At 37.8% G+C, this 15,937-nt stretch overlaps 1 protein-coding gene and 2 pseudogenes across 1 annotated transcript; 2 read left to right on the top strand and 1 right to left on the bottom strand.

Moving 5' to 3' along the window:
• Positions 1–4,849: 4,849 nt before the first annotated feature.
• LOC143605574 (U3 small nucleolar RNA-associated protein 18 homolog pseudogene) lies at positions 4,850–5,486 on the top strand (annotated as a pseudogene).
• Positions 5,487–6,072: 586 nt separating this feature from the next.
• On the top strand, positions 6,073–6,716 carry LOC143605575 (U3 small nucleolar RNA-associated protein 18 homolog pseudogene; annotated as a pseudogene).
• A 5,391-nt stretch (positions 6,717–12,107) lies between these two features.
• On the bottom strand, positions 12,108–14,451 carry LOC143605576 (uncharacterized). The gene is made up of 8 exons (XM_077081640.1): positions 14,334–14,451; positions 14,036–14,161; positions 13,832–13,927; positions 13,608–13,695; positions 13,438–13,522; positions 12,476–12,545; positions 12,305–12,391; positions 12,108–12,188 (listed from the first exon to the last, which is right to left on the bottom strand). The coding sequence occupies exons 2-8, from the start codon at positions 14,144–14,146 to the stop codon at positions 12,108–12,110; spliced, it is 618 nt and encodes a 205-aa protein (XP_076937755.1). The 5' UTR covers positions 14,147–14,161; positions 14,334–14,451.
• Positions 14,452–15,937: the final 1,486 nt, after the last annotated feature.

Raw genomic sequence — 15,937 nt, forward strand, 5'->3', positions numbered from 1 at the left:
GTAGGAACTGATATCGACGCCTACAACAACCGGTTCAACGAGCTTTGCCAGTTGGTACCCGACATGGCAAACACGGAGGAAAAGAAGATCGAGAGGTATATTTTTGGGTTACCTCCTGTTGTTAGGGTTCCGCTCAACGCCGCAGCGCCTCCAACCTTTGATGAGGCGGTAGCGCGGGCCATCACCCTTACAAGGGATACGGTCCGTGCGGGTATGTTGACTACGCGCGGAAACGAGCAGCGAACCTCTGACTCCAAGAGGAAATGGAACTCTCACCACCGAGGGCCCGACTCCAAGCAGCCACCGTTCAAGAAGCAGGAAAGCGCAAGGGTTTACGCGATCCAAGCCGCGGAGCCATCAAGGAAAGGATACAGCGGGCCTTACCCATGGTGCAACAAATGCAAGTTTCACCATGAGGGTGAATGCGCGAGCGTCACGTGCGCCAAATGTAACAGGCCCGGGCACAAGACGGTGAATTGCCGTGCTAAAGAAGCTGGAGCCAGTGACAACTGCTATGCATGCGGAAAGCCAGGGCATTTCAGTCGGGATTGCCCGCAAAGGGGAAACCAAGCTCGCGGGAGAGCTTTTGTGATCGGCGCGGGTGAAGCTAAGGAAGAGCCGAATGTGGTAACCGGTACGTTTTTGCTTAACGGCCATTTTGCATCTGTCTTATTTGATACTGGCGCTGACCTAAGTTTTATATCTGCTGAGTTTAAAGACTCCCTAGGCCTAGCAACCAGTAGGCTAGACACACCTTATACTATAGAACTAGCCAATGGTAGGCAGTTATGCGCAAGCGAAAGAACTGAACAATGTGTTATAGTCATAGGAGGTCACGGGTTCAATATTAACTTGTTACCAATAGACTTGGGAAGTTTTGACATTGTGGTAGGTATGGATTGGTTAGTCGAGAACCGCGCGGAAGTTATTTGCCATGAGAAGCAGGTTCGGATCCCACTGTTGAACGGAGAAACCTTGGTAATTCAAGGGGAAAGAAGGGGAGTTGCGACGAAACTAATTTCGTGCCTATAAGCGCGCAAGGAAAAACCTTGATATATTCGTTTTTTGAAAGAACTGTTCAAGGAAAAAGCAATCCCCTCGCGCACTACTGGTTAATCCTCAGACCCGCCCCATCTTATTCCGTTGAACAAATGGATTCTTAGATCTTGTTCATGAGATTAAGAAAAAGAACTCTCTTTCTATTCTAATTTCTAATTTTTACGTATACTAAAATTACTTGGCTTTTTCTATTTCCGGGTTAGAAAAGAGATAGTTTCCAATTTTTTTACTTCACTTCAATACTCAATAATAATAATAATAATAATAATAATAATAATAGGAGACTGGAAACGAGAGTATTTATCCCGCATTCATTCTTCATATATTCATATGATTAAAAAAAATTGGATGCAACGAAATGAAAATTTTTGGAACAAATCATTAAACTAGTAATAATAGTAACAAAAAGAGATTTATAATAATTTTAGAAATAATAATAATAATAATAATACGCAGCTTGTTTTGATAATAATAATAATAATAATAATAATAATAATAATAATAATAATAAAAGTTATGGTAATAGTCTAATAATAATAATAATAATAATAAGAGTAGCGTACAGTAGCAGCATGTGGAAAGTAACATGATGATAAATGAAGTATAATAATAATAACAACGGACAAGTAGCGCACGTTTAGAAAGAAAGGAGGAAATCAAAACCCCTAATAATGTATAAAGGGAATTGAAACAAGTGGAATACCATCTAATCATGGATGGTGAAGTGGTTAAGCTGCGAGGATATGATTGGGACGTCGGGTTCGAGTCCGGGTCGTCGCAATCCCTTTTGCGATTTGGGAAAAATCAGTTGGGAAAAATCAGTTGAACCCAGTTCGATTCAATTAGGAATGGTTCGATTCAAATGGAAAGGTCCATTCTAATAGAGGGTTCATTCGAATGCCCAGTTCGATTAGAATAACTAGTTCAAAGCCATTGGGCCTGGTCTAAGCAAAGTCCTAAACTGATTGGGCCTGGTCCATAGTAACCAAGGCTAATCCACTGAGACAAGTAAATCAAATTAATCAACCTCATCAACTCCGTTAAGGCCTATTAAATTTTTATGGACAAGTTCATCGAAAAATGATATATATATATATATATATAAGGGTCAGTTTGGTATGGGGTAATGGAATGGGTTATTACCATTCCAATGAAATGTTTGGTTACCACATGGTAATGAAATGAATCATTACTTTGTATTGTTGGTAGGTAAGAAAAAATAAAAAATTAAAATGATAGTGAGTGGTGGCGGTGGTGGTGGGAGCGGTGGCGGTAACGGTGGAGGTGGTGGTCGCGGTAACAGTGGTGGTGGGCACGACGGTGGGCGGCGTGTGTGATGGTGGGCGATGATTGATGGATGAGGTGGTGGGTGGCTGGCACTGATGGTGATGGTTTGTGGAGGTGGGTGGTGGTGGCGGAGGACGCCGATGGTGGTGATTGGTGGCAGTGGCGGCGGTGGTGGGCAGCGGTGACGGTGGGCGGCATGTGTGATGGTGGGGTGATGGTTGATATATACGGCGGGCGGGCGGTGCTGAGTGGCTTCCACCGATGGCGATGGTTGGTGACGGTGATGGTGGTGGCTGGTGGCAATGGCGGCGATGGTTGGTGGCGGTGGTGGGTGTTGATGTTGGGTGGGGGTGTTGTTGGGAGGGTGGTGGAGGTTATGTAGGGTGAATGAGGGAATTGAATGAAAAAAACATGGGGTATGGATGGAATGAAATTGAGGTATTTTAGAGGGAATGGAATGAACTAGGTAATGGGTCATTTCATTCCTTTGGTCAACCAAACACACTATTTTCCATTCCCTCGCAATGGGTTATTCCATTCCGTCCTATAATCCTGCATACCAGACGCTACCTAATAGAATAATAAAGATGAGTATACTTAATAAATAAAAGAAGAACATACTTTTGTTAAACAAAGTAACCCCGATAGATCTGTTTAACTAAACAAGCGAGCCTAGCTTAACAAGAACGTTAGTTAACTAAAATACCAACTTAATTAGTTACACGGTTTCTTAACAAATAAATATATGTGTGTGTGTGTGTGTGTGTGTGTGTGTGTGTGTGTGTGTGTTTAACAGTTAGCCGTGCTCAATTAAGGAAAGGGATTGCAGTTAACTCCGAACGTAACCGGATCCAGGTGAGTTTCTAGCCCCACTTCCTTGTTATGTTTTCTGGGCTGTGTGCATACTCAAGGTGAAAGTTAATACACTTAACTTAAGTGGTAAGTGTATGTCATAATGATTGATGTGATAGTTATATTACAACGATGTTATGAATGAATGTTTATCGGTGCGTGAACGATCTTCGGATATTGCACGTATCGTCAGGGAAGGCAATGTGTAGTATGCCTAGTATGATATATGTATATATGAAAGTATAAAATGGAACGTGGATAGAAAGAAGAGACCAGAGTAGGTGTATGAACGGTACATAGTAAGTTAGGATGGCAAATCCCTCTAGCTTCTATTGTACATGAATGTGGAAAGTGACAGTGTAGATAAGGACTATGGACCTTGGTGTTACTTAAATGGATAATATATAATAAAGTATGTGCTCCTTCTATGGATAATACATATTGATCCTTCTATGGATAGTATATAGTGTTCATTCGATGGATAATATAAGGTTGTTCCTTCTATGGATAGTATATAATGTTCCTTTTATGGATAATACATAGGTTGTTCCTTCTATGGATAATACAAAGTGTTCCTTCTATGGATAATATATAAATTGTTCCTTCTATGCATAGTACAAAGTGTTCCTTCTATGGATAATATATTGATTGTTCCTTCCATGGATAGTATATAATGCTCCTCGTATGGACAATAGTAAATGGATATGAAGTGACGCTTCTCTTATGGATATTTAATAAATTGGCAGTTGGTAATTAATGAGTTGCATAGATGTATGTATGAAGTATAAGCAGGCTAAGTATGAATTTGTATCTTTAGATACGTATATGTCAATGTATGAGAATGTATTGTATGTTGCCATTAACTAGAACTCACTCAGCGTAGCTGACTTTTAGTATGCACGCAGGTGAGTAGGATGAGGCAGCTAACTTGGGGAGGGCGCATGGCAGAAGAATAAGAAGATGGCATCCAAAGACTTATGATGTATTATGAATGATGTTTTATTATGAAAGACAAAAGATGTTTGTTTAAGACAAGTTTTTGAAATGATATGAAATGTTTAATGAAAGTTTTATATTCCGCGAAAGTTTTAATTAACTCTGATTTGTAGAACTGTGTTTATGAGTAAATCCGACGTCAAAAGTGAAGCACCGGAAATTGGGCCTTACAATTTACAAGGATCTTTCCTTGGGAAGCATGTGATGCAATAGCCAATTAGAAAAGGACAGCTGCCAAGGTTGTTATAACCGTGCACATGGCCAATTAGTCTGTCCTATCATATGCGGACACGTGTTCAGCGTGTTACGAAAACATTTTCTGGAAAAGGGCAGCTGGACCAATAATATTCCCCAAACATTCGGCTATAAATACCTTCTTCATCTCCACAAGGTATTCATTCACGCCCCACGAATTACTCTAAATACTTCAAGTACTTTTTTCTCTTTTTTTAGAACGGTACTTATTCTCACGCCGAAGGGTGGTTACGGGAAGACACCCCCCCCCCCCTAGCTCTTGTCCTTCCCGTAGAGAGCTCATGGTGGTTGTTTTCCAGGTTTCCGTCATCGGACTTGTAGGATTGGACTCAAATAGTTGGATTGAAAGTTACCGGACCCGTATCTTGTGGATTCATTGATCTAACTCCTAAGGGATTAGATCCGTGTTTCTTCAAAAACCAAAAAGGAAAAAACGAAAACGGAAAGAAAGCAAAGAAGCTATAAACGAGCAAGAAATGGAAATGAAAAAAAAACTTGAAATGTTTTGTTTGGGTCTTTACATCCGGTTACTTTTGGAAACGATGAACAAGTTGAGTTGGGAAATGACGATTCTGCACTTTTCGTTACGGACCGTTCGCATGATAGCACGTTGTCGGTTTATAAATATGATGTAATAAAAGGAGAAATAGTTCGTGCGGACGATAATATTAACGAAAACCCATTTGGGTCGATGGAGATGAGCAAACGTAAATATATCAAAAGTCAACCGTTTGAGAAAGATGCGTAAAGAAGAGGATGAGAGTATAATCATGGGTTCTGAATACGTCTCACAGTTACGCGCTCAACACCTAAAGCTAAACCCGGCTACTGAATGGGCCCCTTTCGACTCACGGGCTAAAAAGGACATATCAGATACCGACAACGATCAAGAAAATGGGGATCTTGACTCCGTTTTTCAAACGAGTGAAGATCTTGTGGTCAAAGGTAAGCCAAAGATGTTACCCGGGTTACCAGAATATTCTCAATTGGTCGATGTGAACAAGCAAGATCCGTCAACCGGGTCAATCAATTGTTAGGATACAAAATGGTAATCGAGCTAAAGAATTGTAGAAGAAGAACACATTAGAGGTAGGAGATAATCTCTCAAATCAATAAGAACACTCAATACAAATGACTCATTACACTTACAACCCCCGCATTATGATATTATTACTATTGACCCCCTATACTATTTACTACCTAACATTACTCCCCCCCCCCCCCCTCAAAACATTTTTGTCCTAAAAAAATTAAGGGGAAAAAAATTCTAATCAAAACTATCATATCGAAACTATGCAAATCAAGTGTGTATCCATACTCCATCATCATGATCACGACGTTTGCTAGATTTTTCTGTTTCACCAATCGTCATAGGAAAATAGACCTTTATTCGGTGAACTAATTTGGATTTCCAACTAACACCAACTGCAAGATCTCAGAATTATCCCATGACATTTTATTAGACAAAAGACAATCCAACTGATTTGCAGATGTGTAGGTTCCACATAGAATTCCTCAATACACCTTTTTTTGACTTTGTTCAAATTTGACTCTCCAACCATAACAGGATGCTTTGATACCAATGTTACAAGCCAAACAGAATAGCTCAACCCAAAATACTAATCTGATGGGTCGCAAGTTATATTATCGAGTCGAAGAAAGTTTTTTCTACAGTTTTGACCTGGTCAAAGCAAAAACCAACAAAATCGGCCCGTTAGTCGGACGCGACGAAAAAAGCTTAGAAAGTTCCGTAATCTCACCCGATTTGGAAACCATCGCTTATCGAAAATGGAGGGTATATCTTATCAGTTTCAGCCAAAACAAAAGATCTTAATGGGACTTTGAAAATAAACGGGATCGCACGTGCGTTTCAGCCGTTGTTGGTCACTGGCGGTGATGGTCAAATCTACCACTTTGATCTTGAAACCATGATATGTTTTCATAAAGGTGTTGATGAAGGATGTATAATCGGGACTGCATTAAGTACAACTCCAAACGGGAACGTATTTGCAACGGGTTCGGATAGTGGTATTATGAACGTGTACAACCGGGATGAGTTTTTGGGTGGGAATAAACGGACCGTTAAGACAATTGAGAATTTAACAACGAAATTTGATTTTATTAAGTTTAATCATGATGCTCAAATATTGGCGGTTTGTTCGAGTATGATGGAGAAGAATAGTATGAAACTCATGCACGTGCCTTAGTTTACGGTTTTTTCAAACTGGCCGCTTACGGACCAAGCGTTGCAGCATCCCAGGAGTTGACTGTACAAACCATATGCATATCCAAAGATAGAAAGCATCTTTTCTGCACATGTTTGTTCACGCCAACAAAATGCTTAACGGGTCAAGGGGTAACATCAATTTTCAGCTGACTGTTTGACCCGTTAAAGATAAAACACAACCCATATCAACTTATTCACAAGTAAATAGGTCAAAACCGTCACCTGAATCGGGATAAACAATCTAGGAGACTAAAACCCAGTAATCAATTATATCAAAAACGCCAACAGTAAAGTCAAACCGCAACTTGGTCTACCTAGCTTTAATAGCAACTGCAATCCATGTTATTCTTTGTATTTTAACATTAAGTTATATCATAAAGTGAAACAAGAATGACAAACAGATGATGTAAGCAACTTGTACATTTCTGCCGAATCTTCAGCGCACATGTGTAACCCGATCACTTGGTTAGTTTTTCAGACACTACAAGTTTCATGAAAACTCTATCTGGAAGGCTCGAAAGGGTCGATTTTAAGGGCATATATGCTGTGTAGACATTAATGCTGTCATATCCTTTGATTGCCTGCAATTTGATATGAATTAGTAATAACCTAATTTAATATTAAAGTTTCCTTAAAAGATCAATTTACATAATGTTCTTATGTTCGTTTAGATTTGTTAACGAACGAACACGGACATGGTCATTTTCTTAACGAACGAACATGAACAGAAATTCGTTTAATTAATTGTTCATGTTTGTGTTCGGTAAATTAAAATAAATGAACATGAGCATGGCCTCGTTCAGTTCGTTTACAGGTGTATTCATAAGTAGATATTTTTATAGTGCTTAAGAAAACTCCAATTAACAAGAATGAATGATTTTTTTTTCCAAAGTGTAGTTTTTTAATTTTCAGTTTTGCAAGAATAAGGATTTGTTTGCAAAGGAAAACATATTTAAGAATCAATCTCTTTTTATATACCATGTAATTTTTCTTTGAGATGGTGTTCGGTAATTTTAGTACATGTACGGCCCCGATCTCGTCCCCATCATAAACGGTTTTTTCACGTGCGTGGATCAATAACTTCAGCGGAGTATAGTTATGCATTTCAACTATCCAACATTGAAAAATCAATAATATCTAAAATGTGAACAAATTTAACTAAAGTAAATGAAATCACCCGACCTATTGCATCCGCCGTCTTCACCCCCATATAGATAGGTAACCATATCTATATAGTTAATTTGTAACTAAAAGTAATACCAGATTTAGATTACTAGACTACGGGTCAATATTTCAATATAGAGGTTTTTATCATTTATGCATTCCATAATATACAATATTATAAAACCAACCAAGAACTGTACCGGTCCGGTTTCTGTTTAGAACTGACATGAACCAGATAAAAACTTGGATTAAATAATTTGTAGAAATAAATACAAAACATCTGAAAAATATATATTCTAGAGAAAAGCCCGATTGAATCGAATAAAAAAAATTTTGGACCTGCCAACACGGGAAAAAAGACGATGGTGGTAAACGAGCCAACATGGGTCACCATCGAGCCTACATAGACAATTGTCCAATATACCAGTTTCACAACCTCGGACTAGAGGTGGTCAAAAAAACCGGTCCTCGAACCGGTTTGCCGGTTTAAACCGGAAACCGGTTTTTAAGAAAACCGGTTTTTTGTAAACCGGTTTGACCGGTTTACAAACCGGCGGTTTATATATCGGTTACACAATTTGGAGCCAAAACCGGTTTTATAACCGGTTATAAAAAAAACCGGTTTTTTTTAATAACCGGTTATTAAAAAACCGGTTTTTTTTAATAACCGGTTTTTTAAAAAACCGGTTAACCGGTTTTTTTATAAACCGGTTTTTGACCGTTATAAAAAAAACCGGTTAACCGGTTAAAAACCGGTTTTTTTCCCGTTGATTAACGGCCATATAGCTGTTTTTTATAATTTTTGACCGTTTTTTTTTTTTTTCCCCATTTTACCCCCACAAACATCTATATATAGCTTAGGTTGGGTATTGGTTAGATCACACTCGATTATACAACTCCAAACGCTCTAAACGTTTATTACATACGCGATTATTTTGTTATCTCACGCTCAATTATACCACATTACCACTCCATACGCTCTTATTTCGTAGTCGATTATCATGGCCTCCCAAAGTGCTGCTTCATCCGTCAACATGGGTGCCTCGAACACGGGAGAAACGGTCGTTCGGGTCATCCCCACGAAACGAAACCAAGATGTTTGGCAACATTTCGACCTATGCGAAATGTCTAACGGTACCCAAAAAGCTCGATGCAAACATTGTTTGAAGTTTTATGGCAAAGATGCAAACTCCACTTTAAGAGCGCATGTACAAAGGCCCTTTTGCAAGGCCTTGAAGGACGAATCGGGAAGTAGTTCGCAGCCGGAGATGACGAATCAAGGAACGGTGTTTACGTACGACCTTGAAGCGGTACGTCAAAAGTTTTCAAACTTTGTGATTCAAAATACACTTCCTTTCAACCACTTCGACAACCCTCAATTCACGGAGATGATGCAAAAGTATGTTCAACCACGCTACCAACACGTAAGTCGTTCGACCCTTAGAAGAGATTGTCTTAAAGCTTGGAAAAACGCTAAATCCGAACTAATTTCATACTTTTCAAACTTACAAACTGGTGTAAACTTAACAACGGATGTGTGGTCGGTACCTAATGGTTCGCCCGACTCATACATTTGTGTGACGGCTCATTGGGTTGACCCCGGGTCGTGGCAAATGATGAAACGAACCGTTGCGTTTCAATTGTTTGATTACCCGCACACGGGTAGAAATATTTTTAAACTCTTGGATAAAGTCATTCGACAATACAAGATTGAAGATAAAATCTTTTCAATTTCGTTTGATAACGCGTCCAACAATACGGCCGCGGTTGGCCATTTAAAATTAAAGTATAAACCTATTTGTGATGGAGCGTTTTTTCATAGCCAATGCATTGCACATATTATCAACTTGGCCGTGCAAGATGGGTTAAACGTGATCGAAACGCAAAGAAACAATTTTAAAAGAATGTTACGAGATGTTTTTAGCAACAATAAAACATTTTCAAGATACAAAAAATTTTGTGATGAAGCTAATTGTCAATGGTTGGGGCCCAATTGGGATTGTCCAACAAGATGGAACTCGACTTGTGATATGTTTGAGAAAGCCATCCAACAAAAAGAATCACTAATTGCGTTTCATCAAATAATGTCAAGTAGGGGTAAATGTGCACCGTACGATCCTAGAAACTGGTTATTGATTGAGATCGTTACGGAGGTCCTTCAAATTTTTAAATCTTGCACAACTAGTTTATCCGGGGTTTACTATCCAACAAACCCCATTGCTTTACCAAAAATTGCTGTCATGTGCACAAAGTTGAGTGAACTTCATTGTAGGGGTGCACCTTATTTTGATATGGGTGTAAAAATGAAAGAAAAATTTAGAAAATATTTTCAACAACTACCCGCTGTTTTGACATGTGCTGCTGCATTAAACCCTTGCATAAATGTTGGTGGTGTTGAAGCTTTAATAGAAAAAATTTGTGATGAGCTAGAGTTAAACGACGATCAAAACCCCTATTATAACCAAACTTTAAAGAATGCTTTCAACACCACCTTGTCTAACATGTATGATGTTTACCTTACAAAATACGGGTCGTCTTCCCAAATTCATGACTCGTTAAGAGCTGTTGCCCAATCCCAATCCCAAACCGACCTTGAAATGGGGATGTACTACATGATTTGGGAAGACGCCGGTAAACGTCAAAAGGTAAACACCCCAAGCAGTGAACTTGGAAGGTATGGTGGTACCAACTTTGTGAAACACATGACTCCAGATGAATTTAGAAGTCTTGATTTGCTGGCTTGGTGGAGAGGTAAGGAGGATGAGTTTCCGATCCTCGCCGCCATGGCCAAAGATTTACTAACGGTCCAAGCTTCCACGGTAGCTTCGGAGTCTGCTTTTTCTGTTTCTGGCAGGGTTATATCGATTAGGAGGACTCGACTCACTCCACCAGCTGTAGAGATGTCTATTTGCTACAAGGATTACTTGGACGCTTTAGATAGGGCACAACATCAACGCTCACTCGAGGGGGAAATGGACTATGAGGCGGGCTTGTATGAAGACGAGGTCAATCAAGGACACACTCAACCAATGACCGATGAAGAAGCCGCGTACGACGATTACCTAAGGAATAGCTCGGGATCGGGTAGCGATGAAAATAATGAGTAAGAAACAGCAAGTTGTTAATGTAATCGTGTCTAAGCATTCTTTAATGTTTGTATTTTTGAGTTACGAATATGCGATAACGATTTAATGTTTGTATTTTTAATGTAAAAGCTATAAATGAAAGTTATGTATTTTTGAGTTACGAATATGCGATAACGATTTAATACTTGTAGTTACCGGTTTGCCTTGTAGTTACCGGTTTGTTTATACTGTGAAAAAATAATGGTTATTTAAAAAAAAAAAAAAAAAAAAAAAACCGGTTAACCGGTTAGACCGGTTATTAAAAAACCGGTTAATAAAAAAACCGGTTTATTAACCGGTTCTAACCGGTTCACAAACCGGTCGTAACCGGTTTGACCGGTTATGGTTTTCATGCACAAAAACCGGTTATTAACCGGTCCGGTTATTAACCGAACCGGTTTTTTTAAAAAAACCGATTTGTGCACCTCTACCTCGGACCATTTCAAAAACACTCGCTCCTCCCTCCACACACAAACGGGCACGTCACAACAAAAACAACTCTCCTCCACATCAATACTCTCTTTTACAACTTGTTTGAAATTGCTTCCGTCTGCATGTTTTATGATACTTGTTTGACCCGCAATATATAAAACATTTAACAAAAGTAAATAAGCTGGAATTTCCATCTCTGTGTTACGCCTCACAAAACTAAACCAAATACTCAATTTGTCACCCTAACCTTTTGGGCTACTTAAGATTATAGATAATCATCATGACTATCTGCTACTGTGTACAATTAGATAGTATATCACTTTCATTCAGCCAAGAGGTAACTTCATTCGGTTGTTAGGGTTCAATCCTAACAGAAGCATGTTAAGAGTTTGATTATATGTGTAAGGGGTTTAAAACTATGTATGTAATCATTCAATACTGACAGTATATTTCTTGTTCTTGGCAGCGCATTGTTTGCTGTCAAATTTCAAGATTTTTATGTCTCCTAAATAGAAAAAACTCTACATTGCCTCCAATAATTTGTTTCAGTCTGACCCGAAACCAAGAAACTAAATTGATCAAATGCATTTCCATGAAAAGAGTTGGCAGTATCCAATCATAAGCTAGTATATTGAGAACGTGAACATAAAACTCAAGATTTGCAAACAAACCTAAATCAAAATAACCTTTTTCTGAAAGTATGTGCTGCCCTACATGGCATCGGCATCATCATCATCATCCGGGCCCCACCATGTAATGGGACCCAAGCCGCCGTCCGAAACAAGTGATCCCTGCAAGAGTAAAATGATTCAGCTTATTTCAAAATTTAAAATAATAAATAGATTTATTTTTTTTCCCTCAAGTTATGTCCTTCAATACAAAGTTAAAAGAATCTTGTATAACTTACAATTATCTCCATAGGCGCAAACGGTTTCAAATCTATTTGCACTTTTGGAATTTCAGGAAACTTAACATTTTGAACCCGGAACCTGATCTGCACAAAAATATAAAAATTTAACTCATAACTTCGTTGTAATTAATAAAAAAGACAAGTGTGGACTTCATTAAAACTACTAACCTCATCATTCCCGTCTATTAAATATTTCGCATTAGTATGCTTAGGTACCCAAAACCATTTGACTTGACCCCTGGACAGGTCAAACAAAATTAGCGCATGGGTCAATCAGGGTTCAGGGTTACGTTTTACTCGAAAGGATCAAACATGCATAATAAATGTTAAAAGAAAACGGGTCAGACTAGTCGAAAGTCAACCAGGCATGTTGAAACGTATAAACCCTCCTAAAACGGTTATTCAAGAAACAAAATTATTATTTATATAATAAGACTATTGGAACCGTTTTTGACACCGATTTCGTTTCTCAAAGCTCGTGCAGAAACCGTTTTGGCCCAGCCCAACTTGACTAGTATTGACCCGTATCAACATTACACGTATTAACATGCTACTCAATCCGTTTGGCCAGCCTACGCTTGTAAACGAACCAAACAAACACGAATGGAACATGTCCGTGTTCGTTCACTAAACTTTAATAGAATAAACGATTAAACGCGTACAACGAAATGAATGCTGCTTTCTTTTTCATGTACGTTTATTTAGTTTGTTGATAATATAAACGAACAGTTCAGGAACGACCATAACTGAACAAAGATGAACAAACACAACCAAGCAAACACCAATTAAAACTAAACATGGACATCAATTTTCCAAGCCTAAAAACTAACAAAACTGAACTAAATTGTAGTGGGTCTGAAGAATTTACCTAAATATATAAACAAACGTAAACTAACGAACATAAATGTACGGGATGTGTGCTCATGTTCATGCATTAACTAAATGAAGACAATTTTTGTTCATGTTCATGTTCGTTCGTTTATCAATAAACAAGCTGAACGGACTTGCTACGAACAGTTCATTGAATGTTCGGCTCATTCACAAGCCTACGCCAGCCCATTATGCCGCCTCTGGAATTAGAAAAAAAAAGAGAGTTAATCTTATCTCAAAAACTGCCACTGAAAACTCACTTGGTTTCTGAGTCGGGCTCGGAAATGGAAGGATCTGGCATTAGCAATTCTGGTATGTATATATCTTCAAAGAATCCAAGTGATACTGCAAAATCAATATATTTATATAATTAACTTTAACTAATAAAAACAAAAACCTTACTCAAAATCAAATATATAAACAAACTTACACCGTAAACCATCAGCATTAGACTCTTTAAGTCTCGCAGATATAACTTCTCCTACGAAGGGCTTAAATATTATCAGCCTGAATTTCACCTGTCAAATTAGATCAAAATTATGTAACCGATAAACAAACATAAACCCACAAATAATAATAATAATAATGTAGTAACGTAACAGTATCAGTGTAACCGTAACCGTAACAGTAATAGTAATAACAATAACAACATACTGTGTAAGTTGGAGCACCCTCATTGGCAAATATGAAACCACCATTAATTGATTGTATATCATATACAGATATGCAGAGCCCTAAATTTGCAATTACCTGTATTATGAAGATAATTGCATCATTACGTTTGATGATACGAAATACCCGTATAAAACGAATTAAAAAAAAAAAAAAAAAACAAACAAACAAACAAACAAACCAAACCTTATCGACGAAAAGACGCTCGAGCTCGCCTTTAATGGCTTTATCTAAAGAAAGGGTTAAAAGATGAGGCTGCAGTCTAAATGTATGCTCCAATTTGGTTAATTGAAACATATTTACTTATTACACCTGAATAAATATAAACAAACCCTAAATTAAACTAATTTACCAGTTTCAATGAACCCTAACGATTCAATTAATTTAACTATAAGCCATAACTAACCTATTTGTATAATTAATCATCTTTCAGTGTGCAAATTTAAATGTAATTATTATTATTATTCAAAACAAAATAACTTACAAAGTGATAGTACTCGTTGAGCTTGTTTGGTATCACGAATTAGGGTTCATTTGAATTGGGACTGTGATAGAAGTAAAATATAATAATTAATAAATATCTAGTAGTCAACTTAGTCAAATAGCTTCATTGGGCTGCATCGATGAATTTGGGCTTGAACTAACATAACCCCTTTTGAGTTAACATATGGCATGCCGACCAAATATCACTATTTAAACTTACACTTATTTGTAGAGTTTGAAAAAAAGCTTAATTAAATCTTTTTTTGCACATTCCCACAATTTAGGCAATGACGTCTAAGAGTAGTACGACTTACATGAGTGTAGCGCGGTTAAAGAGTTTCTCAAATTATGGTTGTCAAAGTGGTTAAACGGCAAACATTGTTGAATCACGAACTTCGCCATTCTACCATAAACCGCTTTCATGTTGTAATGAAAGATTGTACCATCTCGACCCAATTCGACTTGGTCCGTTGCGGGAACTTATTTCAAGGCCTTGCAACATTTCTTTTCGATGTGCTTTTTTAAAGTTAGGGTTTTAGTGTTAGTGTGTGCATCGCTTATTTGGTTTCGTCTGTTGACATGCTTGGTGGTTTCCAAATTGACCTTTTATGGCGTATTTTGGTTTTATATATATTTTTTTAGGTTGCGCACCAGGTGCTCGACTAAATGCTAGCTATTTTCTTTTGTTCTTGAAAGATGAGTTTTAAAGGTGTTTAGGCTGGCCTTAGGCATATATCTTTCTTTTTTGCATTGGTGTTTGGGGATGTTCCATTCCCGTTTAATTTTATATTTTTTATATAAATTATATTTTAACAAGTTGCTTGTTACACTCATCCGTTATTGTTCTACTCCGACAGTCGACAAATTTTTATGCGTCAGCTACAAGTACCTATAGTGTCTTCGTCTTGCCACGTAGGTTACCCCATTACGTTTTATGTTTACTTATTTATTTGCATCAGGGTTTATCTTTGATATTTTCTCTCTTTCGTTGATGTACTTTTTCCTTTGTCTTCCTTTGCACTGCATCTAGCTGTAGGAGTTGTGCCGCTACCCTTCATGTATGTATTTGCTTCTATCATAGTTTATGCCTGTTTAAGTTGACGTTTATTGAGTTTTGTGTTTTGGATATGTTAAAGAGAAGCAAAGTAGAGGTTTTGGTTCCTAATAATGAGTTTTTGGTGTTTATGAGAAGGTAAATACTTGCCCATTTTTATCTCCATATTCCTAATTCATTGTGATCTTTGCTACGATTTGTAGCCTTATAACTATTGTATGAATTTAATTTGCCACCTAAATTCTTTGAAGAATTCTTACTATTATACCATCCATATGTATCTGTCTAATTCAGTTACAGGATTATATTATTCATGTAGTAATTGGTCGGGCCCAAATTTTATTGTCGGATTTGTGGTTAGCTCAGGATTCTGGATCCTGAATATGCTCGGGATCCCGAATATGTTCAGAGTTCTCATATAAGTTTAGTATCCTGAGTATAATGCTAATAAATATATATTTCTCTCTTGGTGTTGATTTATAATTGCAGATATTAATTGTTGATTTGGTCTATGCGAAATACACGGTTGGTGGTTGCATAAAACGTGTGGA

Source organism: Bidens hawaiensis, unplaced genomic scaffold (genome assembly GCF_021521415.1).
Source record: "Bidens hawaiensis isolate Kalapana, Puna unplaced genomic scaffold, B.hawaiensis_p1.1 tig00070173_1, whole genome shotgun sequence".
Lineage (NCBI taxonomy): Eukaryota > Viridiplantae > Streptophyta > Magnoliopsida > Asterales > Asteraceae > Bidens > Bidens hawaiensis.